This window comes from Stomoxys calcitrans, chromosome 5 (assembly GCF_963082655.1).
Source record: "Stomoxys calcitrans chromosome 5, idStoCalc2.1, whole genome shotgun sequence".
Classification (NCBI taxonomy): domain Eukaryota; kingdom Metazoa; phylum Arthropoda; class Insecta; order Diptera; family Muscidae; genus Stomoxys; species Stomoxys calcitrans.
Genome location: NC_081556.1, coordinates 62002294 through 62029833, shown reverse-complemented (window position 1 = coordinate 62029833; position 27540 = coordinate 62002294). Strand labels below are relative to the sequence as shown.

Sequence of the window (27540 nt, the reverse complement as noted above, 5' to 3'; positions counted from 1 at the left end):
CCGGGCTTCAGAGATACCCAGGGAATTGTAAAGCAGACGAGCTGCGAAACTATTAACTATCCTACACATTCCAGGGATACTGGAATCTGTGGGTATGCCTCTAGCGACATGTAAGCTAAGTTTTCAGGACCAGGCCCAATGGACAACGAATGATAGATGGTCACAAAGACGGGGCTGTGAGCATTCCAAAACTATGTGGGCTTATCTAGACTTGAAGAGGTCTACCGCTTTGCTTTCATTGGCTAGAACAGACGACTCAGTCATTGTGTCCGTCATGACAGGTCACTGTCTAATCGGAAAACATGCTGACAGACTGAAGGTTACCAGCAATGACTTTTGGAGAAGCTGTGAAGATATCGAAATAGAAGAGTGTGTGTTCCGCACTAGCAGTCAGAAGGGAGTTTCACTTTAGGTTCTAATTTCTTTGAGAACCTGTCTGATTTAGCGGATGTGAACATTCAAAAGTTATTGGGCTTTTTAAAGAGATCTGGATGTTTCATTGAAACTGAAACTGGCAAAACGAGTTCTGTTATGACTTCCAACATGTGTACCAAATATGATCTGGGCTTCCTTAAATATCGATATCCCGATATGACTTCTTGATACCATAGAAGTCGCAAACAACTCCCCGATTTGATTGTTGCAAAATATTTCAAATTCGAACTGAATTAATAAAGGTAAATTTTTAGAGGAATCTATAGTGGGTACCCAAAATTCGGCCCGGCCGAACTTTGCTTTGTTGTTTTACCTCGAGTTTTCAAAAGGCAAAGGGAGGGTATATTTGGGTTATGTGCCAATTTGGAAACTATTTTTGCCCAAAACGGGTATTTTGGGTTATTTTTTTTTTTAATCTTTAAAAAAATTAAGAAAACTCAAAAGAATAAAAATCAAAAAGAACAAAAATTATTAAATTATATATTTCTAATTTTTTGAGACTTTAAATTTAAATTTTGTTTTAAGAAAATTGCATTTCTTCATTACTTTTTTTGTTTTCATACATTTATTCCTCTGACATTCATTCCAAAAATATGAGGAAAAATTGCAAATTTTCTAAAAACGAAAATTCAAATTCAATTCTATCTGGTCTAAAACAAAATTTTTTATTCTATCCCACGACTTAATTTGTAATCAAAATAGCAAAAAAACATTGAATCTCCATCCAGAAGCAACGATTTTTAGATTCCACTTAAAAATACAAAAACTAAAATGATTTCCATGAATTTAGCAGAAACAGAATCTGTTTTTAGAAACTTATTCAATATCTTTTTGGTTTAGAATAATCAAATCGTTAATATGCTTGAAAAATGGCACAATAAAACAAATAAGAATATATTAAGTTCGGCCGTACCGAACTTTGGATACCCATCGGCATGGATATATGGTCATCATCTTAATTTGTTATATCTCCATCATTATATCCAAATATTGAAAGATCCGGATCATTTTTGATTTAGGTGCCGAGATGCCGTTTTTTTTAATTCAGACCTAAAATCAACAGATCGGTCTATATGGCAGCTAAATACGGCCCTATCTGGACCGTTATTGGCCAAATGACAAGTGATCTAATGTAACTAACTGTTTAAAATTCCACTGAAATCAGGCGCAAGACCTTAAATTGGGAGATAGGTCAACAAGGCACGGTATCGAGCGCCTAACGCAACTCAATATATCAAATATTAGTAAAATCGGGTAAAAACTGTGCCTTCAACGGCCTCGATCGGCAGATCGGTCGATATGGCATCCATACTCAAATATGGTCCGATTTGGACTATATTCGGTTCTTACAGATTCAACTCACTGATTCAAATTCAACTTATGTGACTTTTGGGGGTTTAAGACCTCAGACCTCGCAGATCGGTCTATATATGTAACTGTTATTTCTAGTACGAACTGATCTGGACTTTATTCGGATCGGATGTAGGGGCTCTTAATGCAACTTAATACAACTCACTATTTAAATTTAAGCGAAATCGCATAATAAATGCTGCATTTATTAGCATAAGACCCTAAATCGGCATCGCAGTTGTATCTAAATATAATCTGATTTGATGCAGGGAGGCTTAAAACAACTCACAGTTTCAAATTTCGGCGAAATCGAGTAATTAATGCGCCTATTATGGCCTTAAGACCCTAAATCAGCAGATTGATGTTTGTGGCAGCTATATTAAAGTATGGTCCGACCTGTACCATTTTCGGGTAGGATCACGGTGAATTAAAAAAGCTCGCTGTTCCAAATTTCATCAAAATCGGATACAAAATGCTCCTTTTATGGTCTTAGCACTCTATATCGCGAGATCGGTCTATATGACAGCTGTGTCCAAATATAGTCCGATCTAGACCACATTCAACAAAAAGGTGTAAAATTCTACCAGATCTTACTGTTCCAAATTTCATCGAAATCGGCTACAAAATGCTCTTCTTATGGGCTCAATACTCTACACATGGACGAATTATTGGGTGTGAGTGCAACCCAAACACATAGAGTAAGAGTAAACTCAAATTCATAACTACTTTCCAAGAGTAGGCAAAAAAGAAGGAATAAAGACTTAAGCAAAATACGATTTGTTCTAAAAATAGACAATTATATTTGTTTACCTTAAGCCACGCATATTATAAATAAGTGAGCTGGTAACGCACCTGACTAACAAGCGAGAGGATAGATAGTAATATGAAAAAATGGTGTTTAATAAAAAACAACAACATTTAATAAACAAAACAAAAGAAGCAATATTTTTATACCCTACACCACTACTGTGGTACAGGGTATTATTACTTAGTGCATTTGTTTGTAACACCCAGAAGGAAGAGAGATAGACCCATTGATAAGTGTGCCGATCGGCTCAGAATCACTTTCTGATTGGATTTAGCCATGTCCGTCTGTCTGTCAATGTTAATTTGTGTACAAACTACAGGTCGCATTTTTCATCCGATCGTCTTCAAATTTGGTACAGACATGTTTTTCGGCCTAGAGGCGAAGTCTATTGAAATTGAGAAAAATAGGTTCAGATTTAGATATAGCTCCCATATATATGTTCGTCCGATTTGCATTAATAATGCAATAAAATGGTCATTTGTTTACCGAAACCCTTGAAATTTGGTACGAAAGAATTTCTCTTGACACTCGACATGGTGACACTGGTGAATTTCATAAAAATCGGTTTAGATTTGGATATAGCTGGCATATATGTATATGCGCTTTTATTGACCAATCTTGCCAAAACTTTGTACACCACTTACCTCATCAACTGCCACAATATCTGGGAAGTTTGCTCCAAATCGGTTCAGAGTAAGATATAGCTCCCATATATATGTTCTTCCGATTTTGGGAAATATTGCAATAAATATTAAAAAAGCCTGCTGCACACCTCTTTCCGCCGCTGGGTTTAGATTGTATGTTGTCAATGGAAAAGGCACATCTAGGTATGGCTATCCTGTTCCTTAGTGGAATGTTCATGGGGAAAATTTGCAATTTGCATTGGGTATGGTTATCGCATAATAAGTTAAGTTATGTCTCGCATTGCCATTAGAAATGATGACATCGGCTGGAGGTGTCATGTGATCGACGTCTTGGGGGACCGCTTGCACTTTCTTTGTCAATTCACTACTTTATGTCAAAATAGAAACAGGATACTGAGTTCCTTTTTTATTTCCGGCACTAGAAAAACTGAGAGGCGTGAAGCCGCGCAGGATCAGGGCGTTTGCCATTTCATCCGGGTGGCACCAGAAAGAATGTTAACGGACGGCTAGCTTTGTGAAGTGACTCATCAGCAGAAGAAAAGCGAAGATCAGAAATCACAAAGGACATTAATCTGGCCAACGTGCATGTCTACACGACTTAGGTTTTGGCATTATCCTCCGCCATCCTATCTAACCTAATCTACATGGATGGTTCCAAACTAGACGACCAGGTGAACTTTGGGGTGTACTCTAAAGATCTAGAACTGGACATATCGAAGAGTTTACCCGACCACTGCAGTGGTCGGTCAAGCAGAGATTCTTGCAATTAAGGAAGTGGTGGAATGGCTAAGATATAATGTCATAACGACGATTGGCATAAATATCTTGTCAGACAGCCAGACAGCCATTATATCCCTGGAGAAAGCATTTCTGAACACAAAAACCGCCCTCGACTGTCGCAGATCTCTCAACGAGATGACTAAACAGTTCAAAATTCACCTCTTCTGGGTGCTGGGCCACAGTGATATCCCAGTGAATTCTAAAGCGGATGCGCTTGCGAGACTAGGAACTACCTTACACATACCAGGGATACTGGAATCTGTGGGTATGCCTCTAGCGACAAGTAAGCTACGTTTTCAGGACCAGCCCCGAAGGGCAAAGAATGATAGATGGTCACAAAGAGGGGGCTGTGAGCATTCCAAAACTATGTGGGCTAATCTAGACTTGAAGAGGTCTACCGCTTTGCTGTCATTGGCTAGAACAGACGTCTCAGTCATTGTGTCTGTCATGACAGGTCACTGTCTAATTGGATGACATGCTGACAGTCTGAAGGTTGCCAGCAACGACTTTTACAAAAGCTGTGAAGAAGAGACTATACAACACCTTCTGTGTGTGTGTCCCGCACTAGCAGTCAAAAGGAGTTTCACTTTAGGTTCTCATTTCTTTGAGAACCTGTCTGATTTAGCGGATGTGAACATTCGCAAGTTATTGGGCTTTTTAAAGCGATCTGGATGGTTCAACGGTAGGAACTTCCTTCCTCTGTTCCTGTGGTATCATATTGGACGAAATCGTCTAAGTGAGTCTGATGGCAGACTGCCACTTAAACCTAACCTAACCTAACCTACAACGGTGTATAGTCCACCAGGACACAAACTGAAATGTAATGATCTTATCAACTCACATAGATATAGATTCATTGTGGGTGGGGTCTATAATGCAAAGCATATTCATTTGGCCTTCAGATTAACCACGAATAAAGGAAAAGAATTTTGAATAATATAACACAAAAATGAAGTAAAAAAATCAAAAAGTACGACAAGCACAATCTATGCCTTCGCCTTTCTAATCTTACATACGATAATAAAACCAACTATTTGGCAAACGACTAAACAAAACAAGAGACATGTTCTTCAAGAAAACGGCCAATGGGCAAAAAGCAGTGCAGAAAAGGCAATGCATTCAACGGCCGGTACAGAAGATCGTGAAGATAGCACTTCAGATAATGATAGATGTGGAATGCAGTAAAAAATCTCCAGGATTTGATTTAATAACAGGCGACGGGCTTAAGCAACTTCCATATTATATTATATTTATTGCAAAATTGCAGAAAATTATGAACTTTGTTCTCAAGTTACAATATGTCCCCAACTACTGTAAAGTTACAGAGGCAATTATGTTGCAGGAACCAGGGAAGAACCGTAATAAAACTGAATCATATTAGCCGATATCTCTACTTCCAATAATAATAGGAAAACTTTGAAATACTGTTCTGCAACTCAGGGTACTCAAAGATAGGAAACAGAGTACTCCTATGACATCTGGAGTTCCACAAGGAAGCATTCTGGGACTAATACTCGTATCCTATTTATACTTATGATATGCCTTTACAAGAGAATTGTTTTATTGGAGTTATTGCAGACGACACAGTTCTAATGGCAACTGTCCGAAATGCCACTGAATCCACAACAAAACTGCAATGGGCTTAAAACGATGTGTGCAAATGAACAGACGAATGGGGTCTGAAACTGAGCAATACCAAGTCAATTCATGATAACTTCTCTATAAAGCGAACACATTACATTCTTACACGTTTCAACTGAAACCCCCAAACATACTCTTCATATATAAATTTAACTTAATCATATCAGTATGCTAACTATTGTAATTTCTCCTTAACAAACTACTAGTTAGATAAAGTTCGGTTGAAATGATTGTGTGGATATGAATTCGCCCCATGCCACTGGGGACATACACCTAAGCCAGTAATCGGTTTGTTCTGCACTCTAAGTACTTAAAACGTAACCTCGGAAAAGAAAATTTAAATTAGAAATTCCGTGCTACTTTCAATGTTTTCCATGTCACGCCCCTAAGTTGGTTCATATCTGGCTTAGTGTCCTAGCTAAGTGAATGCTAGTTAGTCACTTTATTTATTAGAGACTCGTTGCAGTGTCAGTTAAGCAAATTGCTTAAATAAATAATACAAAAAATTCATTTGTTCCATTCCAATGCAGAAAGATATGGTATACATCTATTTCCTCAAATAATTGACTAAAGAAGGTGGCCACAATGGCGTCCTCATTTTCCCTAACGATGGTGACTTTTGTGAAATATTAAGCCGTATGCAAACTTTTCAAAGAGACTGGAAACGGAGAATATCTATTCAACCTAGAAGGAAATGGGCCTTTATTCGTGGCTACATCAAAAATTCGGAATTTCATCGATAATCCATTAAAAATCGATATCTCACTAGGAAAACTTAAAATGGCTTTTAAACTTCTTAAAAGTAGTAATTTTTTATGGAATTTTTATTTATTAAATGTGCGATTGTTCTACATTGACCACAATATAACACCCTTTGTGAGCTGCGTTTGTACTTGCGTATGAATGGGAGGGTTTTACAAAGAATTTTAAATGAAAAAAACCGCTCATACCACTAATGACTTTGAAAAGCAACATTGAACCACCTTAAATTTTGGGAGAAAACTTACACAATTCAAGAACAATACACTTCGATTACATATGTAATTATGATATTAGGTATCAAATCTAAAGTAAAATCAATAGAAGAACATAATATGTATATATGTATATGAATATATCATATAGTATTTTTGCTTAATAAAATACTAGCGAGAACATCAGGAAAAGATTTCAACGTTGGGTATACCCTCCTAATGTTAGCGACATTTATGAAAAACTGTGTCATTTAAAAAGTGTATAGCAGCCATGGAAAAACTTTTTCCCAAAGAGGTGTCGAATAATGCGGCACGACGTTCGGACTCGGCTATAAAAAGGAGACCTCTGATCGCTGATCTTAAACTTGAAACGAACAGGACTCATTGATGAGTGAGAAGTTTGCTTTTGTTCCTTAATGTTCATGAGCAAATTTGCATCTTTTTGGATATAGATATATGAAGTTGATACAAGCTATATGAACTAGATATAAGAATTATATATGGTATGATATATAATTACATCTTGCACCAGATATAGTTGGATAGAACAGATGCAAATTGATCCAATTCTATTTGCTACGTATATCTACTTAGATCTGATCATATCAACTTTTTTACTCGGGTTTGAAATTTAATGGTGATTATTCAGTTAAAGATAATTTAATTTGAATTAGTCAGCGTCTAAAATTAGTATTATCATATTTTAAATCAACACTTCGTTCACATTTTCTTTCAGCCTATACATTTATTTTGTGAACAACTATAAGATATAAATACATACATTCCCCTCCTTGATCAACGTTAGGACAGTTTTTATCTAAGACTTGGTTGAAGTCATTGAGAAGAAACTAAAGCGAACATTATACCCATATTCCATTTATTTTTTTTTTAATTGGCTATGACAGAATATTTGTTCCACTAGCCGAACGTAGAATAGCGTTCCAAGCGCCTCGATCTTCTGCGCTCATTCTAAAATCTCTGACACCAAGTTTCGAGGTGTCTCCCACCACTTGATCTTTCCATCGGGCTTTCAAAAGACTTCTTTGCTGGAGCTTCTTCATTCATTCTGACAACATGACCTAGCCATTAACGCAAACTGGTCCATATATTTTACGAAGAATCTTTCTCTCAAATACTCCAAGCACTGACTCATCTGCTTTCACAAGTACCCATGCTTCAGAACCATATAACAGCACGGGTAGTATCAGTGTCTTGTATAGTGTAATCTTTGTCTGTCGAGAGGTGGCCTTGTTTCTAAACTGCCTACTTAGTCCAAAGTAGCATCTGTTTGCCAGTATTATTCTTTGCTTAATCTTAAAACTGGTGTCATTCGTTTCGGTTACGGCGGTGCCGAGGTAGATAAAGTTACTGACTGCCTCAAAGTTGTGGTTCCCAACTTTCTCCATTTTCTTTATCTGCTTGGTTGTGCAAGGCATTTTGGGAGTTGAAACCATCCATTTCGTCTTATCTCCATTTACTGCCATACCCATTTTCAATGACTCTCTTTCTATGCTATCAAAGGCTGCAGTTACTACTTCCGGTGACCGACCTATGATATCGATGTCGTCGGCATAGGCGAGAGGCATGTGTTCTCTTGTGATTAGTGTGCCATATCTATTCACATCTGCATCTCGTATTATCTTCTCCAGCAGGATATTAAAGGTATCACACGATAGGCTGTCTCCTTGTCTGAAACCTCGTTTGGTATTAAATGGTTTGGAGAAATTCTTTCCTATTCTTACTAAGAAACGCGTATCAGGAAGTGTCATCCTGCAGAATCTTATTAATTTTGCAGGGATACCAAACTCAGACATGGCTTGAAATACCTTTGAACGTAAAGGAGTATCGAAGGCGGCTTTGTAGTCAACGTAGAGATGGTAGTTGTGAATATCTAGTCCAAGGTGTGTTTACCAGGTCTAAAGTCGCATTGATAGGGCCCAATTATCTCATTGACTTTAGGTTTTAATCTTTCACACAGTACGCTCGAGAGTATCTTGTATGCAATGGGGAGGAGAATTAGTCCTCTGTAGTTGGCACATTCCGTCTTGTCTCCTTTCTTGTGTAAGGGACATAGCATGCTGAGGTTCCAATCATCGGGAATGCGTTCTTCTAGCCAGATTGCGCAGATAAGCTGATGCATACGCCTTATCAGCGTGTCGCCTCCGGTCTTAATAGATCAACGGGTAACCCGTTGGCTCCTGCTACCTTGTTGTTCTTTAGTCGGGTCACTGCTACTTAGACCTCATTCTGACTAGGGGGTAAACATTCTATACCATCATCAGGGATTGGGTTCTGCGGTATTCTCTTTGCCGTCAATGTGGGACACTAGCAGTTGGGTAAAATGTTCATTCCATATCCTCAGTATGTTATCTGTGTCAGTTACCAGATTTCCTTCTTTGTCTCTGCAGGAAGTTGTACCTGCACCAAAGCCATCGGTTTGGTGTTTATCCTTTGGTAGAATTTCCGGACTTCATTCTGACTCCTGTACATCTCAATTCGCTCAAACTCACGTCTTTCCATTTCCTTTTTCTTTCTGCGGAATAGACGTTTCTCCTCTCTCCTTTTCTCCCGATACCTCTCCTTCATCTGGCGCATTGCTACTGATTGCAGGGTTGCTCTATATGCCGCATGCTTGGCTTTAGCAGCATCTCGACACTCTTGGTCGTACCATGCGTTTCTTGGAGGAGGCTTCCGGTACCCAAGTACGGATTTCGCGACATTTTCCATGGAGTGGGCAATAGTTTGCCACTGCGCCATTATATCATTGGAACAAGGAGTGCTTTCATCAATCAGTTGGGTCAGTCGAGTGGAGTATGCCGCTGCCATGTGTTGTGTTTGCAGCTTTCCAATGTCCAGTTTCCGCGCAGTGTTAGATCGTACTTTCCTCACCATGTTGAGTGCGAACCTTTGCTGCAACAAGGTAATAATCCGAATCTATATTCGCTCCACGGATCGATCGTACATCTAACACGCTGGATGAATGGCTTCCATTTATCACAACGCAATCAATTTGGTTTCTCGTGTTTTTTTATCGGGTGACAGCCATGTGGCTTTGTGGATATTTTTATGTTGAAATCTGGTGCTACTAACTACCATGTTTTTGCCGCGGCGAAATCATTCAGCCTCAACCCATTACTGGACGTAATCTTGTGGAGGCTAAACTTTCCGACTGTTGGACCAAAAATGTCTTCCTTCCCTATCTTCGCATTAAAATCTCCCAGAACGGTTTTAATATCATGGGCGGGGCAGCGGTCATATTCTCTCTCTAGGCGCTCGTAGAAAATATCCTTGGTCTACTCGTCTTTGTCTTCCGTCGGGGCATGGGCACAAATAAGGCTGTTGTTGAAGAATTTGGCTTTTATGCGGATTGTGGCTAGCCTCTCATCCATCGGAGTAAAGCTGGAGACAAGGTGTTTCAGTATCCGACTAACCATAAATCCACAGCCAAATTCATGCCTCGTGTTATGGCAGCTATAGTATAGTTCGTCACAGTTTGGTGTTGTAGTGACGCCATTCCCAGTGCATCGCACTTCCTGTAAGGCGTTTATATCTGCCTTGTACTTCTCTAATACATCCGCCAGCGCTTATACTGCACCTTCTCTATAAAGAGAGCGGACATTCCAGGTGCAGATCCGCAAATCATGGTAATTTTTTCGTTTGCGTGGGTCCGTTTTTGCTATTCCTTTGTTTCTCATAGTTTTCCGGGGGCGGGTTACTGGCCCAGCGCCCCAACCATAAGGGTTTTGTGGGATTGCACATGTATCCCTCGTTGTGGCGAGCCTCTTGCTCCAAGATCCGACGCTCGCCTCCAGCCGCCCCTAACCTTGGAACAGACGCTGATGTTGGCCATTGGTTATTTGAAGGCGCCAATAACTCGCCTTGTCATCTCGAGTATCATTGGCACTCAGTATTTATTTAAGAGCCAGTACCACCTGACTCCTCTCTGAGACTCTCCTCTTGAAAATCGCTGACTGCCCGCGGCCGCATTTGCAGCTACTCCGCATAAAAACGGAGCTTTCCACCATCCGCAACCTATGGACGCGCCCGTTAGCTTATTAATCGCTGTAGAATTTTTGGCTGAACTTAGGAATTAGAAACTGGCAAAAATTTGGATTTCCTAAAAGATGGTAGATTTGGTTAAATCTCGGAAATATATCCATTCAATGTCGGTGATATGGAATTAAAAAGCAGAAAGAAATACGAAAAACAAACGAAATCAGGTTTCAGTAAGCCACGAGGGAGAGTTCGGTTGCTTAGCCTTACCAAAATGGTTCCTCTTTAAGAAAACGTAGAAATTTATGGTTAAGTAGACGATGACTTTTAACTTTATTATTCGATGGTAACAAATTGAATGAACGAGAAATCACTCGGTGAGCTAATACAAAAGAACAAGTAGTAAACTTAACGCAACTACTTTTTAGCCTTATCTAAGATGAAAAGTGACATCTGGATATGAAAATTCATTTGACTTAACACTAAACGGCGAAGGTATGCGGCATAAACATTCCGGCCCCTCTTGCAGTAATGCAAATATTAAAAAGTTGCCTTATTTTCTAAAGGAATTCATAATAAATTGTATAATTCATATTTGATATTTCAAATGTTTATAATAAAATAGGCTACTAAGCTGAGCACGATCCAGACAAAACCCATCCAAATATAGTATTAGTTGCAACGGGAAGCCCGGCATTGCTTGGTAGAAGACCTGGTAGAATTATCTTGGCGTATAAGTCGGATCCAAAAACGATGTCGAATGGTCCACTTTGATAAAAATGGGGATCCGCCAACTTCATGTTTGGGAACTTGTCTGCAGTTGTTGCTGGAATTGATCTTTTTGGGGTGTCCATAGATATGCGATGGTTCACAGTCATCATGGTTTCTAATAACCTGTTGGTGATACATTTGGAATGGATCGCGACAGGGCAGATAGTTTCGCTGCCAAGAGTAGTAGTAGTTAGCCCAATTTTCTCTATCAATCGCTGTGAAATTTTGCTAATAGATGTGCATGGATCTATTACGGCTCTGACCGAGTGCTTTTTCTTGCCATGGAGTACATCTACCACGGCCGTTGGGAAAAGATTAGTTGTATGGGGACTGGTAAGTGTTTCAAGGCTCACGGCTTGAGATATGGTTGTTGTTGTTGGACGTTTATGTTGGGTTGTTGTTGAACGTTTGGGTTTTTGATAGTTATCCTTGGCTTCTGTTTTTTGGTTGTCGTGTTTCTCGGAGTGGATATGCAAATAGGAATGATGACTGCCTCCACAATGTTTGCATCCTAAGCTAGAAAAACATTTTCCGGATGAATGCGTATGGGCCAAGCAATTGGGACAGTAGTTATTAGCTATAACTGCATGCAAACGTTTATCGACGGTCATGCAGAGAAATTTCTGGCATTTTCGCAGCCCATGGTTGCCCTTACACAATCTGCAATTAAAGCTGAACTTGGTGCGACGTCCTTTGGACACTTTACATTTTATCGAAGGCATACTGAAATTAAATAAGGATATATTGTAATAAAATTTAGCAAGGAGGGAGGAGAACAATTTTCACTATCGGACGAGTGATTATACCCCTTGTCGTGACAATATCGGCCACTCTTACCAAATGGTCTTTCCCAGTATAAATTTTAGAAACTCTACCCAGTCTCCACTCATTTGGGGGTAAACAATCATCTCGAATAACGACCATAGAGCCAACTTCTAAGTTCTTCTGAGGGGTTTGCCATTTCATACGTTTATGAATTTCTTTGATATATTCATGTTTCCATCGGATGCTAAATTGTTGGCATAGAGCCCTTACTCGACGCCAACGGTTTAAAACGGAAAGATTGCCATCGGACTCCGATGGTTCGGCAATGGAGAGGATCGGACCACCGGTAAGAAAGTGACCAGGCGTCAATGCCAATAGGTCATTTGGATCCTCAGATACCGGAGAAATTGGCCTGGAATTTAAGCAGGCTTCAATTCGGGCTAGAATTGTAGCGAACTCTTCCAGAGTAAATTTATGATTGCCAGCCATTTTACGGAAATGTAGCTTAAAACTTTTTACCCCGGCTTCCCAGAGTCCTCCCATGTGAGGAGCTCCCGGGGGTATAAAGTGCCATGTTATACTCTGGTACGAAAAATTTGCGGATATTGAATCGCGGGAACAGCGAAGAAAATTCTGAGAGATTTCTTTAGAAGCGCCCACGAAGGTGGTACCATTGTCTGAATATAGATTACGTGGACACCCTCGTCGTGACACGAATCTGTGAAAGGAAGCTAGAAATGCTGCAGTGGAAAGGGAAGTAGTGAACTCGAGATGGATTGCTCTCGTGGCGAAGCAGACAAAGATACACACATATCCCTTTGTAGTTTTGCAAGAACGCCCTGTATATGCCTTTATCTCGAAGGGGCCTGCAAAGTCTAACCCCGTATTCGTAAAGGGGCGGGATAGTGTTGTCCGCTCTGGAGGAAGGGTTCCCATCAATTGCTTTTGCAACTTATGCTTAGCAATAACGCAAATCTTGCAATTGTGAACGGTAGATTTGATGAGATTCTTAGCTCTAGGCATCCAGAATTGGAGCCGTAGCATACGAAGCATCAGATTGTTTCCGCCATGTAATGTTATGGTATGAATGAAACGTAGTAAAAGCCTGGAAAACGTACTGTGGTATGGAAGTATAATCGGATATTTTTCGTCATAAGTTAAGCTTTCTGACCCAGCGATACGGCTACAAACCCGCATGAGACCATTCTTGTCTATAAAGGGATTGAGATTAGAAAGTGAACTAGAGGTGGGTATTAGCTCCTTCTGAGAAAGTTTGCGATATTCGTTTGGATATTGGTGCATTTGCGCCAACTTAATTATCGAATTTCTAGTCGTCTCGATGACATCTCCCTCAGAATGAATACTGTCATTTGAAGCCCTACTGCCCTTCAGACTGGCAATAAATCGGTACACGTATGACATTACTCGGAGCGCCCTTCCTAGGCAAGAAAATCGGTCAAGAAGGTCTTCGAAATTCGGAAAGTACGCGAAATTATTTTGAACTTGGCGAACCTCCATTAGAGTTTCGTCAATCTGGACCGAACTTGGTATTGGCCACAAACTTGGAGGAAGTTGCAACCATGGCGGTCCACACCACCATGTACAATTACCGGAAAGCTCTTTCGGATAAGCACCCCGAGAGGCAATGTCTGCAGGATTGTGTCTAGATTCCACATGGGACCAATTGTCCCCACTGATAATCTCGGAAATTTTGGAAACCCGATTGGCTATGAACGTTTTCCAAAGGAATGCAGGTTTCTTCAACCATGCTAGGACAATCATGGAATCCGACCAGCAAAAGATTTTCGTATTCGGAATAGGGAAAACCTGCATCAATGCCTCAATCGTCTCGGCAAGTAAAAGTGCGGCGCAAAGTTCTAGCCTTGGGATCGAAACGGTTTTCAAAGGAGATACCCTGGACTTTGCCACGAGTAAATAGGTATTTATATTGCCATTGGAATCGATGGTGCGTGAATAAATGGTAGCGGCATATGCCTTCTCGGAGGCGTCACAGAAGCCATGCAGTTGCACCTCGCAGTCGGGTGTGTATTGTACCCAACGGGAAATACGGAGGTCATTTATATCAGAATAATTGGCCAAGAAATCTAACCAATTAGTCAATAAATGTGTCGGAACTGGGCTGTCCCAGTCGGTATTGGAGGCCCATATATCTCGCATTAATAGTTTGGCTAGTACAATATATGGACAAAGCCAGCCAGCGGGATCAAACAGTTTAGATATCTCGGATAAAATGAACCTCTTAGTAGGCCTCTCATTAGGCCTGATGGCTTTGGCAGAAAAATAGAAATAATCATATCTGGCGTTCCACCTTACGCCCAAAGTTTTAGCCGTGCTATTGTCATTAAACTGTAGGAAATCTTCATTGAGTAAATGTTCCCTAGGAATGGAAGCAAGGAATTCGGATGAATTGGAGGTCCATTTCCTCAATGCGAATCCAGCGGATTCCAGGGCAGCAGTCAGTTCTGTCTGGACCTTAATGGCTGATGACACGTCATGGCCTCCTGCCATAACATCATCTACGTACATACACGACATTAAAACATGACTAGCTAGCGGATAAACATCCTTAATGTCAGTGGCTAGCTGTTGAATTGTACGAAGTGCGAGATATGGGGCGCAATTCAATCCAAACGTAACCGTTTGGAGCTCATATTCGTGGAGGTTGTCGTTTGGATCATCCCTAAAGATTATACGCTGGAAGGGTGTGTGGCTAGGATTAACGGAAATCTGGCGGTACATCTTTTCAATATCGCTGTTAAAGACGATTTTGTAAAAGCGCCATTGGAGAAGCAAACTAGTCAGGTCAAGTTGGAGGGACGGTCCGCAGTAAAGGACGTCGTTCAAGCTTACACCATTCGAAGTTGGATTCGAAGCATTGAAGACGACGCGGACCTTCGTAGTCACGCTGTCAGGGCGAACCACAGCATGATGTGGAAGGAAATATCTGGAATCATCTTGGGAAGGATTTGACGGAACCTCTTTCATATGGCCAAGTTCCAAGTATTCCTTGAGCACTTTGTCATATTGTACCTTCAGATCTGGTGTTCTAATCAAACGATTCTCGTTCCGAAAATATTGGGCCGTTACATTCCTCTTCGACGGACCTAGTCTCAAAGTATTTCCAAACTCTTTCTTGAATGGCAATGATACAACATATCGGCCCGTTGGGCCCCTTCGCGTGGACTCAGCAAAGTACTCTTCACAGTATTTGTCATCATCCGACATGTTTTTTCGTTTAGGAATATCTTCCATCTCAAAAAATTTGGATATCCTCTCATCGAGCGCTAACTCGTTAAAGTAGGAGACCGTTGTTCGAAAGGAGGAAATATTATCAGAAGCAACAGGCCCTGTCAAAATCCATCCGAACACTGTCTCTTGAGCCATCAGTGTTCCACAAACCTTGTGTCTCACCCCACCAAGCATTACCTGAGGAATTAAGTCTGCCCCGATCAGAATATCAATGTATGATGTTCGAAAGAAATCAGGATCCGCCAGACGAATGTCCGGTAAACGGGAAAACATGTCGCTATCAGCCGTAAAGGTGGGCAATGAAGATGTCAGTCGGGGAAGAACGATTGCGGAAGCATTTATGAAAATTCCGGAGTCTATGGGTGAACTTAAACATAAGTCGCATATTTTCTGTGAACATGCGGACACACACCCATTCAGCCCGGAGATCTGGGCGGATATCCTTTTGCTATTAAGTCGAAGAAGGTTGAAAAGGTGTTCAGAAATGAACGAAGCTTCTGAACCAGAATCAAATACAGCCCTTGCTTTAAATATCTCACCTCTATGAAGGATGTGAATAATTGCTGTACCAAGGAGAACCTTTCTGGATGTGGTAGCAGCACAAGACTGAATTGTCACACCGCTAGAAATTTGGGGCGTATCTTCGGATGTGGACTGTAGAACTGGTGTATTTGGAGCGGTGATACATTGGTTACCCGATTCAGTTCCTGTATTGCAAAGCAAGGTATTATGTCTTCGTTGACATTTCGAACAATTAAATGCACTTTTGCAATCTTTTACCACATGTCCCTTCGAAAAGCAATTCAAGCATAGCTTTATCTTCTTTATAAAAGCCAACTTGTCGTTGTAGCACATGCTTATAAACTTTGGGCACACTCGGATTGTATGTGATACGTCTGGACAAAGTTTACAAGGAGGAAGAGCTAAGCTGTTCTGATAAGAATTAACCCGTTTCTGACCGGATAGTTTGACATTAACTTTGGGAGGTTCGCTCGATTTAGAAGTGGAAGGCTGATCACTTAAATTTCGAACCGTCTCCAACGTTTGGTATCGGCTAGTGAGGAAGGAATCAAGGTCCTTCCAGGACGGACATTCTGTCTTGTTATTGACAGACTGCTCCCATAATGAAAGGGTATTTTCGGGAAGTCGAGTGCTACATAGGTAGACGAAAATAGGGTCCCAACTTTGTATCTCGATCTGGTAGAGTTTCAGAGCAGATATTATGCTGTTGATGGAATTTTGAATCTCCTTTATGGAGTCTCCGGATTCGACAGATATTCTTTGAAGGCTAAACAAAACCTTCAGTTGGCTATTTATAAGCAACCTCCTGTTTTCATACCGAACTTGCAGAGCTTTCCAGGCAATATCAAAGCCCTCATTGGTCAATGGGGCTTTGCGGACAATATCCCTGGCTTCATCTCGCGTTTTATTATTCAAATGGAAAAGCTTTTCCACCGGTGAAAGCCTCGAATTCTTTATATAGATGGCCGTAAACAAGTCTCGGAAGGTCGGCCAAGCTAGATAATCTCCGTGAAAGAGCTCTGTGTCACACGGTGGTAAATGAACTGACGGATATTCATCTCGGACGGAAGATGTATTCATCGGAATTGGATTGGATATCGACGCCCGTTTGGATTCTATACAGGCACTTATCTTAGCTACAGAATCGACATATGTAGTGTAAGTGCTGTGGTACCGGGCTCGAATAGTCTCAAGATCAGCTTTGCTATTCTCGTCCGCAGAAGCCATTAGTTCCTGAACACTTTCCTCATACGTGGGTTTCATTCTCTGCCAAATATCTCGCAGTTCTTCCTTATGTACCTCCAAAGAGTAGACTGAAGAATTGTTGAGAGATTCTCCGCAAATATCGGCGTTGAAAATAATCAAAGCGTCAGATATTTGCGTAAACCTTGTCAAAGCGGACATTCTGACCACACAATAGTCCAAACCTCAGAATCTCAACGAACATATATATCAATATTAGAAAAATATCTGTAAACCCCGTTCAAAAAGAGTATAAGAAAATTAAATGTAAAACGAATGAATACAAAACTTCGATCCAATCAACTTCCTGCCCTTTTGGAGCAAAAACAAAATTCAAAATATACTCCAAAATTTAACCTCAATTAGAAAAACATTTCATATGTGGGCAAACGCAATTGGATTGAAAATCGAAGACCACAAATGCAGCCATGTGGAATATTCTCACATAAGTTGTATCCGTACAATGGACTAGAAGGAAAATTTCGTTTATGGCAGGGTAATTCAATGGTAAATTTAATAATTTTTAAGAAAAAATGAACGAAAAAAATAGTCTACAAATGATGCAACTCGTATCGGAAATCCAAAAAAATTATCGTAGGAACAACAAAAACTAAAGACCATTCACGAATCTGATCTAATATAGTTTAGCTCGACTTCACTTTTATTATCTCACAAAATACCTGCATTAATCCCCAGAATTTGGTTCAAATTTGGTATTCTTCCTTGATGTTCTTTTCTCCTTCTGGGCCATGAACTTGGTGTAGGATTATAGAGGTTAAGGCTTCTTCACTGCCCTTAATGCCGTCTTCTAACTGATGGTGTCTTTATGATCCAGCCTCTTTTGGAATTCTTCCCAAAGTATATATCGCCAAAATACTTTTGTCTCTATGTTGTGTTCAACCAAAAATAAACACAAAAACTAAGGTCCTCTGACGTATCTCGTTCAGCAATGAAATTTACTCTTTATAGTCCGCAGTTTCAAAAATCGATAAATGTAGCAAGTAGCACTTTCTAACTTTGCTATATTTAATTCACACACGTTGCTTTGATCAACAATATCAGTAATGACAAATAGGGCGAACAAAGGCAAAATAATGACAGTATAAAAACGATGTAAGTGGATATGGCTTCCGACAACACACTGCCCTTTTGATATTTTACTTCTCCTTCAATTTTATGATCTGATTATCATGAATACATAAACGGTACCCATAATGGAGTGTTATAAATCCCTATGGAAGGGAACCTGTTTTAATAGTCAGCTGAATCAAAACAAAAACGAAACTGTGCTACCGCTGCTCACGACTGCTATATCAATTCGCTGTTGCTATCTATTATGGAGCAGTGCTGTAGCAGATCTTGACCAACGATTGACGCGTATGTCAACAAAACAGGCAAAAATTAGCATTGATATTCCCAATTAAAGTGCCGAATCAAATGGATTGAAGAGGAATGGGATTCTCACCACTGGGTATGTTAAATCGATGCCCAACAAAGAGATTGGAAGTTTATTTTCGCCTTACACAATGTACGAGCAATTGTACCAAATTATTGGAATATAAATGTTGTTGCTATCTAAGAGCACATATGTAGTCTCATTTAGATTTTTTTTTTTTTTCCTTTTTTGGACTTCTATGTTAAATGCACCATTTAACACCTGTCTCCGCAGAAAAGGAACTTTGTGAGGAAAAACACGTTACGTAACTTCTGTCCCTCTACTTTTATACGAAAATAGTTTTTCATTAGCCGAACATACCTGGATTCGATTTTATTTCTGCTTAAACGAAATTGCAATTGTGGATGAAAAATTTCTTTTAGGCTTTCCAAATCCGGTTCGAAGGACCATGTAGAGTATTTGGCTGAACTTAGGAATTAGAAACTGGCAAAAATTTGGATTTCCTAAAAGATGGTAGATTTGGTTAAATCTCGGAAATATATCCATTCAATGTCGGTGATATGGAATTAAAAAGCAGAAAGAAATACGAAAAACAAACGAAATCAGGTTTCAGTAAGCCACGAGGGAGAGTTCGGTTGCTTAGCCTTACCAAAATGGTTCCTCTTTAAGAAAACGTAGAAATTTATGGTTAAGTAGACGATGACTTTTAACTTTATTATTCGATGGTAACAAATTGAATGAACGAGAAATCACTCGGTGAGCTAATACAAAAGAACAAGTAGTAAACTTAACGCAACTACTTTTTAGCCTTATCTAAGATGAAAAGTGACATCTGGATATGAAAATTCATTTGACTTAACACTAAACGGCGAAGGTATGCGGCATAAACAATCGCTATTCCATTAAACAGTGGTTAGTATCACTCGATCTATTTTTACATAACTTACCACCAAATTCGAATAAAATAGAACAACATGAGGTCGCAATTGTTGTGTTTCTTTCAGTTTTATTTGGGACAAGTTAAAAACGAACAATGTATTTTTCGATTATTTAGAGTTAAGATTATAATTGTTGCTCTCACTGTAGATCTTTTTTATTAATATTGTTATTTAGCCTCGACTACGGTTAGAATAACTTAAAACTAAATAGGTTTCGCATAACTTCAAACTTCTCGCAATTCATTTAGGTGAATATTATCAACATCAAATATTTGTAAACTCTATAATTAAAAACCAAAAAAAAACCAAGAAAAACAAAAAGTAATTTTTTCAGGTGTCTGATTCTATATGGTATTTAGTTTAGCATTCGTCGTTGAAAAGTCGGCTGCATTCAACCTTCGAAAGCAAAGGCTGCCAATTAATGCTGATGAGAACATCATCAATTGGGCACAATTGATGCATGTTAATGAAGAGAGATGGATGAACGAACTCAAACTCCTTGTGACCGTGTTGGGACGTCAAAATGGGTCTATTTTTTTATGATTAGCTTACATATTATAGAATATATCAATTAACCGACGCTCTGCCAAATGTTCGCTTATTGTCTCATTAATAATATTTCGAAGTTTCCGTCAATGCTTTTCTAATTATTTTTCCTTACATAAAAATTATTTAAATATTTTCTTCTGTTTCCTTGTCCTTCTTATCGCTTGACAAAAAAGGAGTTTAGATAAATAAAAAACAAATTTAAAATTTTACATCTAATAATATATGTGTAGGCATTTATATATATATATATGCTTAAAACTACATATGTGTTTTCATTAAATTACAACCACTATAACCTATTCACAGCAGTTTTCTTTTTTGTTCAGCTAAATACTTTTTAAATACAAACATGTAACTTGTGTTTGCACCGGTCTGAGCACTTCTAAAGCGTAGTCACAGTTGCTCAGAATTGTTGAAACTGCCTACGTGATTCAATAACGAAAGCATCCTAATTTGTGAACATTTATTTCAATACAAAAATTGAAAAGTTGGCAAAAATTTTTAAATCTCATAGATACCGCACCGATACCGATTGCCAAGGCAAGGTTAGCACAAAGTCTTTATGCTCTAGAGGACAACAAACATTGGCTTTTTTAGTCGAAATTTTATGTTGCGTTTATCGTTAACCAGACTCCAAGAACATGGGGATTTCAATTGTCAGGGTAATGGAATTGAATGTTATTCCAAAATATCAGCTATCTGAAAACAAGCAGAAGCGCGACATGTTCGGCGGCCTAGATCTTCTAAACACGGCACCATGCATCGCATTTGCCTAGTTCTTCGGACGATTTAGATTTTTTTCTGAAACTAGTTATTTGAATGTCAATTTCTTTTATAGAATTATTTTGATTTGCCTTTTAAAGAGTGGCTTTTTTAGAAAATGTCAACACTGTTTTTGTGTCTTGCTTAACTGTCAAATGCGATGTTCGATGCATTTTATTTTAGCGTTTAACAACACTAACATTTATCTGAAAAAATCAAATGTGTAATGTAGAGTATCGTATCAATTTAAATAATGATATTCTAATTTTTTCTGCGTTTTATATAATTTTTTTTTAAATAAAATTTTAAATCTCATAAAAATTCATCGTTTATAATATATGTTACGATGCCGCGAAATAAGTTTAACAGAGACTCTTCTTCAGCAACTTATGATATAGGTCCATAAACAGTTATGTTAACCCCACCGTATTTTTTTTGTTTTTTTTGATATTTTTTTTTACTACGAACTTTACATTTGCAAATGACTTTTAAAAATTTTTTGAAATTTATTTCATCCTTAACAATTTAATTTCTAATGCAGGAAGTAAAAACATTATTTTCTGTTGTCACTTTTGAGCCATTATTTCATTTTAGAATTGGACCTTTTCCTTCTTCCTAATTTCGGTTAGATAGACTAAAACTACGCCATTTATGAGATCAAGTGGTTAAATCAGGACATTGGTCTATAATGCCATATGATGGAAGGCTTTAATACTATTCATTGTTGTAAACTTTAACGAAATCGGATAAAAAAAACTCTTTTAGTAGTTCAAGACCTTAAATTGGGATACCATTTGAAATAACTACCACAACCAAATGTGCAAATCATAAAAAGCATTAACCCAGTGATCGGTCTATACGACAACTTTATCCATATAGCTGTCCAATCTATACCGTATGTGGCATTATACAACTCAGGACTATATCAAGATATAGGCCAATACAATACATTTTTGGAAGTTTATGTGTCTATGGCCCAAAAATATATGGAAAATGTCTCGAAAATTATGCACAAAATCTAAAATAAGTTTTTATCCAATGATACATCATTAAAGGCGAAAGAATTGATAATTGTTAACATACAAATTGAAAGAATTGTCAAAAGTGCTCTATTTTCTATTTTCCAGATTAGCTTCACTGTGAAATCCTTTCAATTTAGGTTTTTACCATTCCAAAGTAATGAAGGTTAACGTTGAAGGTATATCATACAATTACGCAAAGATTTGAGATAAAAGTCACTGCAAACCCTTTTATATTATGGTTCACAATTTTCAGTTTTAGTTAAAAATAAAAGAAAATAGAAAATATTATAAATGTCTCTATTTATGGTCATTTACTTTTTTTTTTTTACTTAAAACTAATCGTGATAAAACCTGTACTTATTACGTTAGGGCAAAATAAAACGCAGCGATTTAAGCTCAAAGAAGACTGGAAAATAACATCCTTCACTGATGATTATGGTATTTTGCCCATACCGTCTGGTATTATTTTAATCGTGTTGTTGGCAAATATTTTTAATGCCATTTTGGTATCAATTTAACACCAGACGAAGGAGCCTGTTAAGAATTGATGGTGTTACATTTGTATTCTTGTCATCGCGGCAAAAGTTTTGTTTAGCTTTGTACTCAGAATATTAATGTCTTTAATTTAATAAAAATAATGTTTTATTACAGTTTTAATGCCTAAAAATGTGTTCAAACGCGGTGAAACTGGAAAAAATACAATCTCTAAGGAAATTATCTTCATAAAAAAACTTGATAAAGTCTCTTGTATGGTAAACGGTGCTGTATATGCATAAATGTGGAAACCACTTTTGGAAATCACTTCTTGGAGATGGTTTATCATAGTTTTCTGTAATTATTTAATTGTAATTATTAATATACATAATCAAAACTAAATATAATTAACGTTTTATTACGTTTACTAACACTAAGAACAGTAGGGTATTAACACCAATACCAGTTAATGTTTAAGGGTAATACCAAAGGGCACCAATAATTTTATATTTTATCCGTACCATGCGTTATTACTTTGATACCATACTGTGTTACTTTACTATCAATACCGTATGGTACTGAAATGAGCATGTTTGATATCAAGTTTTCTCTGGTGATGTAATGTTTGAAGGACGGAAATGACTTCAGAATGACTTCAAGAAATTTGTTCAGAAGACAGATCAACGTAGGTTAGGTAAGAGCGGAATTCTTTTTACAGATTCACTTAGACAATTTTAAGTCAATTGTGATATCACAATAGCGACAGACCAAGGCCTCTGGTGGGAATTGAACACCCGACTCCCGCTCTGGCAATCCGAGCATGAAACCAACTCGGCTGCCTTAGATCAACACTCTAGCTCCTAAATCTAACCACAAACCCCTCAGAACCATATTCGCCAAGGTAGCAGAGAAGTCTAGTACAATTCAATTCTCCAACTTTAGCGAAAACGGATAAAAAATGAGCCCTTCATGACCCGACTATATGTATTGTATATATATAGAGGTCGGTCTATATAGCGCTTTACTATATCAAAATATGCTTTGATATACATTTGTCAATTCAATTTTTTTTACGAAAAATAAGACCCAAATCAGATTTCCTTTGTGATCTTAGAACAAAGATACTCCCTGACGCCCGTTACAAGTTGGGAATGGGAATATATGCATCAGATGAAAACAAATTTTGTGATATTTCGTGTCACGTATATTAATCATTTTTAAGGTAATAAATAGATTGGACACGGTTATATCATTATCGTATTTTACGACGATGTAGAATACATGCAATTTATGGGAACGGAATATTTAACAGTGTTTCAAACTGAATTACAAGTCACTATCCAATTGTGGTGGGTACAAATTGCTGATTGCATAATAAGAAAAACATTTTAACAATTTTGCTCCAATGGTAAGCAAAAATTTACAATAACTTTTTTTACCCCAAACATACCATTAAACAATCCTCTTTGATTAGGGGGAAAATATCTTCTGAAATACTGTTTGGAACTCATAAAATATTGATCAGAGTCGCTGCAAAATATAGACATACTCTTACAAATTGTATACAGATTTACACATGCATTGTCACGTTGTGTCCCCTTAAATGTTAGCAATCTAATCAAATTTTAGATAAAAGTGAGCAGGGTTAATTATTTTATTGGGAGAACTGTTTATGGTGGTAGAACGTCATGCGCCTGAGAAAGGCAAAGTGAAAAAAACTGAGTCTAATGGTTATGTATGTGAGTGCTAAACCATAGTCCGAATTTAGAGCAAGCAATTTCTTATGCCTTCGTACAACAGAACAAAATTTTCCCATCACTCTATCTATATTTTTTGTCTTATGACATGCCACTTTTTCTGTCTTCAAGTAATTTATCATGTATGTCAAAATGGCTAATTTACATAAATTTTACTATCACACTATTTTCGTATGACACAACCTAAATATGTAAACAAAGCTGATTTTTTAATGTTTAAACATTTTTTAAGTTGCAAGAAAGCTGGTCGAATCATAAAGTTGTGAAAACAATATAATTTGGGTTTGCTTTCATCCGACCGACAACAAGAAGAGCTGATTTCTTTGTGTTTTGTCAGAAGAAACAGGGCACGCTCTAATCGAAGCAATAACATGTGTCATTTTGAAATGTGGTTGTTATATGTTAGTTTCATTCGTATCACATTATGTGTACAACTTTAACAAATGCATAATTCGATATGTCATAAGACAAAAACATATAGAGTGATAGGGACTTTAGCTGAATGGCATAGTGAAAGTGAGTCTCAATGATACTTCTGTCTATACCCATTTTAAAGTTTAAAGCAACAGCATAAGCGGCTACTCTGTAAATCCGAGCATATATTTGAAAGTATAAAAAAGTCCTACATATTGCTTTCTTCAACTCTCATATTTTCGATTACAAATCTTTTCAAAATATTCAGTATACCATTTCCATGGAATTTCTATTTATTTCGTTATTTTAAAAGAAACAAACAAGTTCACAAATTCATCTCGCACATACTATAAACATAACTATTTATAGGCTTTTTATTACAATATTATTATTTCTTAATTCAAAAGGAGGTATTTATTTCCCCAGCCGGAGGTCAACTTAAATAAGTATTTGTGTAAAATTATCGAGTTTAACTCTGTGGAATTGCGTTCTAGATGTTTCAACCTATAAAGCGACAATCGTTAACCGAAACAAGTACGAGTTAACAAAACAAAATGCAACAACAAATAAAAAAAAAAACAAAAATACTGTAAAATTCTTTGTTGGGATTTCAATCGAAAGTTCTTAGAGTTTAGTTTCGTCTCAAACTAAAAAACTTCATTCATTGGCATGTCTAAAGATACTTTCAGACGACATGTGATTTACATAGAGCGGTGGTCAAAAATGTTGACGCATAGTAAACTTTTTAACAAATTTTTTCATTTGTTGTTGGTTTTGGTAACAATTTTTTTGGATACACAATGTCCTTTTGGAACAATTCTCTTAGCAAGTATGACAAATAACATATTTTTAGAAATTTTTTAAATTATGATTTTTCCTATGTCTGTCAGACAAGAATAGAGCGCGCTCTAATCGACATATATTATTTAACCATATTTATTCCCATATCCATTTTACACATGCAATGTGTCTTATGCTAAGCTAATAATGTGTACAAAATCCAGTGTTGAAAACCTTTGACACCACCTTCTCATGGAAAACTGTCGTTTGATAGAACTTTAAGTGTGCTTTTAATTAAGGGTTCGTATGTCCCATGTGGGGATGTTTGTATCTAAGACTTAAAAACTACTTCTAGGCTAAGGTCTACATAGATCTGTACTTTACAAATACTTTAAATTTCAATTAGTTGTCGATAATTCATTTACAAGGACTAACGCTCGCGTCCTTAACTTATTTACTATATATGTTTGTGTGTGTTTGCATAGATGTCAGAATGAGGTTATGAGAGACTGGTAAATTGTTTTTTTTTCTATTTTATATAGTTCACCGAGAATGTTGCTTTTGGTTCAGGGCAGGGAGAGATAGTCAAATATAGGGTAGAGGAGTAGAGATTGCATTAGGGGCATCTACAGATCAAAGACCTCCATTTTAAAGGACTTTCTGCTTGATGGCACATCAAGATGATTTCCGGAGATGCGGAGCATTGTACTGCGCATTGTGACTGGTTTATCGTCTTCGTCGTCATCAGATGCATCACTATGTGTTTTAACGTGGCCTCCCAAGGCCGGACCACTGAAATCGTCCTCGTCGTCCTACAAGCAGAAATCACATTCTAAATTAGTTATAAGCACATCAATGTATAATAATTAATATATGTATGTACACAAGGGCGAGTTGATCTTTTTTTTTTAATCGTATAGCAAAAACATAAGCTACATAAAATTCTAAGAAATTTCTGCGAAGAGACAATGTATCTGAATTACAATCCTAATCCGCGACTCTCGACTTGAAAAAAGCTACTATTTGTAGCTCTTATGTTTTGCCATCAAGTTACAGGTCGCATTTGTTATCCAATCATCATACACATATAACTTTTTTAGTCTAGGAATTTTGTTGAAAATCCATGAATTTTGGTGAAAATCGGTTCAGATTAAGATATAACTCCCATATATATATATATATATATATATATATATATATATATATATATATATATATATATATATATATATATATATATATATATATATATATATATATATATATATATATATATATATATATATATATATATATATATATATATATATATATATATATATATATATATGGTATATATATATATATATATATATATATATATATATACCAAAATTGCAACCATTAAGTACTTTCTGTGCAGATGGAGCTAGAGGACTGAAATTTGGAATGGAATGGAATTTTGTATGTACAACTAGAAAATATATGATGGATGATTATTAATCTATTTAATATTCGTACTTTTAAGTACCAAAATTGGTACCATTTTGTACTTTTTGTTCAGATTCAAGGTCCATCTGATTATTTGTAAAGTACATAAAGGTCTGACATTTGGCATGTGGGTACAAGTAAGAAATAAATATTGGGTGGCTAAATGATCTTATCATCATTCGCACATTTTGGCAACATTTGGTACTTCCTTCATAGATGAAGCTTGAGGTCTGAAATTTAGCATGTAGGTAATTTTCGTACATTTTGGTTACATTTGCTACTTTCTGTTGAGATGGAGCTAGAGGTCCGAAATTTGGAATGTGGGTACAACTAGGAAAAATATTGATCTATTCACCATTCGCACATTTTGGTACTTTCTTCGCAGAAAGAGCTGGAGGTCTGAAATTTAGCAAGTAGGTACAACTAAGAAATATATGATAGGTGACTACATGATCTATTTTGGTACCAAAACTGGTACCATTTGGTACTTTCTCTCATATTCGTATATTTTGGTACCAAAAATTGCAAAATAGGTACTAAAACATTCAAAATGATACTTTCTCAAAATTGCGGTTCATTTATACCTTGACAACATATATTGGGCTATTTGGTAGTATTTGGTGCTTTCTTTACAGTAGGGGACCGATTTCTGAAATTTTGTACCCAATTATTACAAAACTTCATTTTCTTATAAACTGAATGCTTTTGTAAGCCCTACACTAAAAAGTGGGTATCAAAAACTGGGGTAGCGAAGCAGACAACCAGGATGCTAGTATGTATATA

General features: G+C 37.4%; 3 protein-coding genes across 4 annotated transcripts in view; all 3 read right to left on the bottom strand.

Annotated features, from left to right (window-relative positions):
- Nucleotides 1-10927: 10927 nt before the first annotated feature.
- LOC131997763 (uncharacterized) lies at nt 10928-18102 on the bottom strand. The gene is made up of 2 exons (XM_059369301.1): nt 17876-18102; nt 10928-12119 (listed from the first exon to the last, which is right to left on the bottom strand). The coding sequence occupies exon 2, from the start codon at nt 12116-12118 to the stop codon at nt 11255-11257; it is 864 nt and encodes a 287-aa protein (XP_059225284.1). The 5' UTR covers nt 12119; nt 17876-18102; the 3' UTR covers nt 10928-11254.
- LOC131997920 (uncharacterized) lies at nt 12153-17357 on the bottom strand. Its single transcript, XM_059369799.1, has one exon. The coding sequence runs from the start codon at nt 17355-17357 to the stop codon at nt 12153-12155; it is 5205 nt and encodes a 1734-aa protein (XP_059225782.1).
- A 1475-nt stretch (nt 18103-19577) lies between the features above and the next one.
- Nucleotides 19578-27540, bottom strand: part of LOC106091153 (sodium-dependent neutral amino acid transporter B(0)AT3) — a 146182-nt gene continuing 138219 nt past the window's right edge. The window contains exon 9 of one of the 2 annotated variants that reach the window (XM_013257587.2): nt 19578-26099. In XM_013257587.2, the coding sequence (XP_013113041.1) occupies nt 25914-26099 (186 nt within the window). In that variant the 3' untranslated portion in view covers nt 19578-25913. The remainder of the gene's footprint in view (nt 26100-27540) is intronic. The other variant, XR_009398402.1, reaches the window with a different exon arrangement.

Excerpts from the sequence above, each read along its gene's own strand:
- LOC131997763 (XM_059369301.1), bottom strand. The coding sequence starts at position 12,118 with ATGCCTTCGATAAAATGTAAAGTGTCCAAAGGACGTCGCACCAAGTTC.
- LOC131997920 (XM_059369799.1), bottom strand. The coding sequence starts at position 17,357 with ATGTCCGCTTTGACAAGGTTTACGCAAATATCTGACGCTTTGATTATT.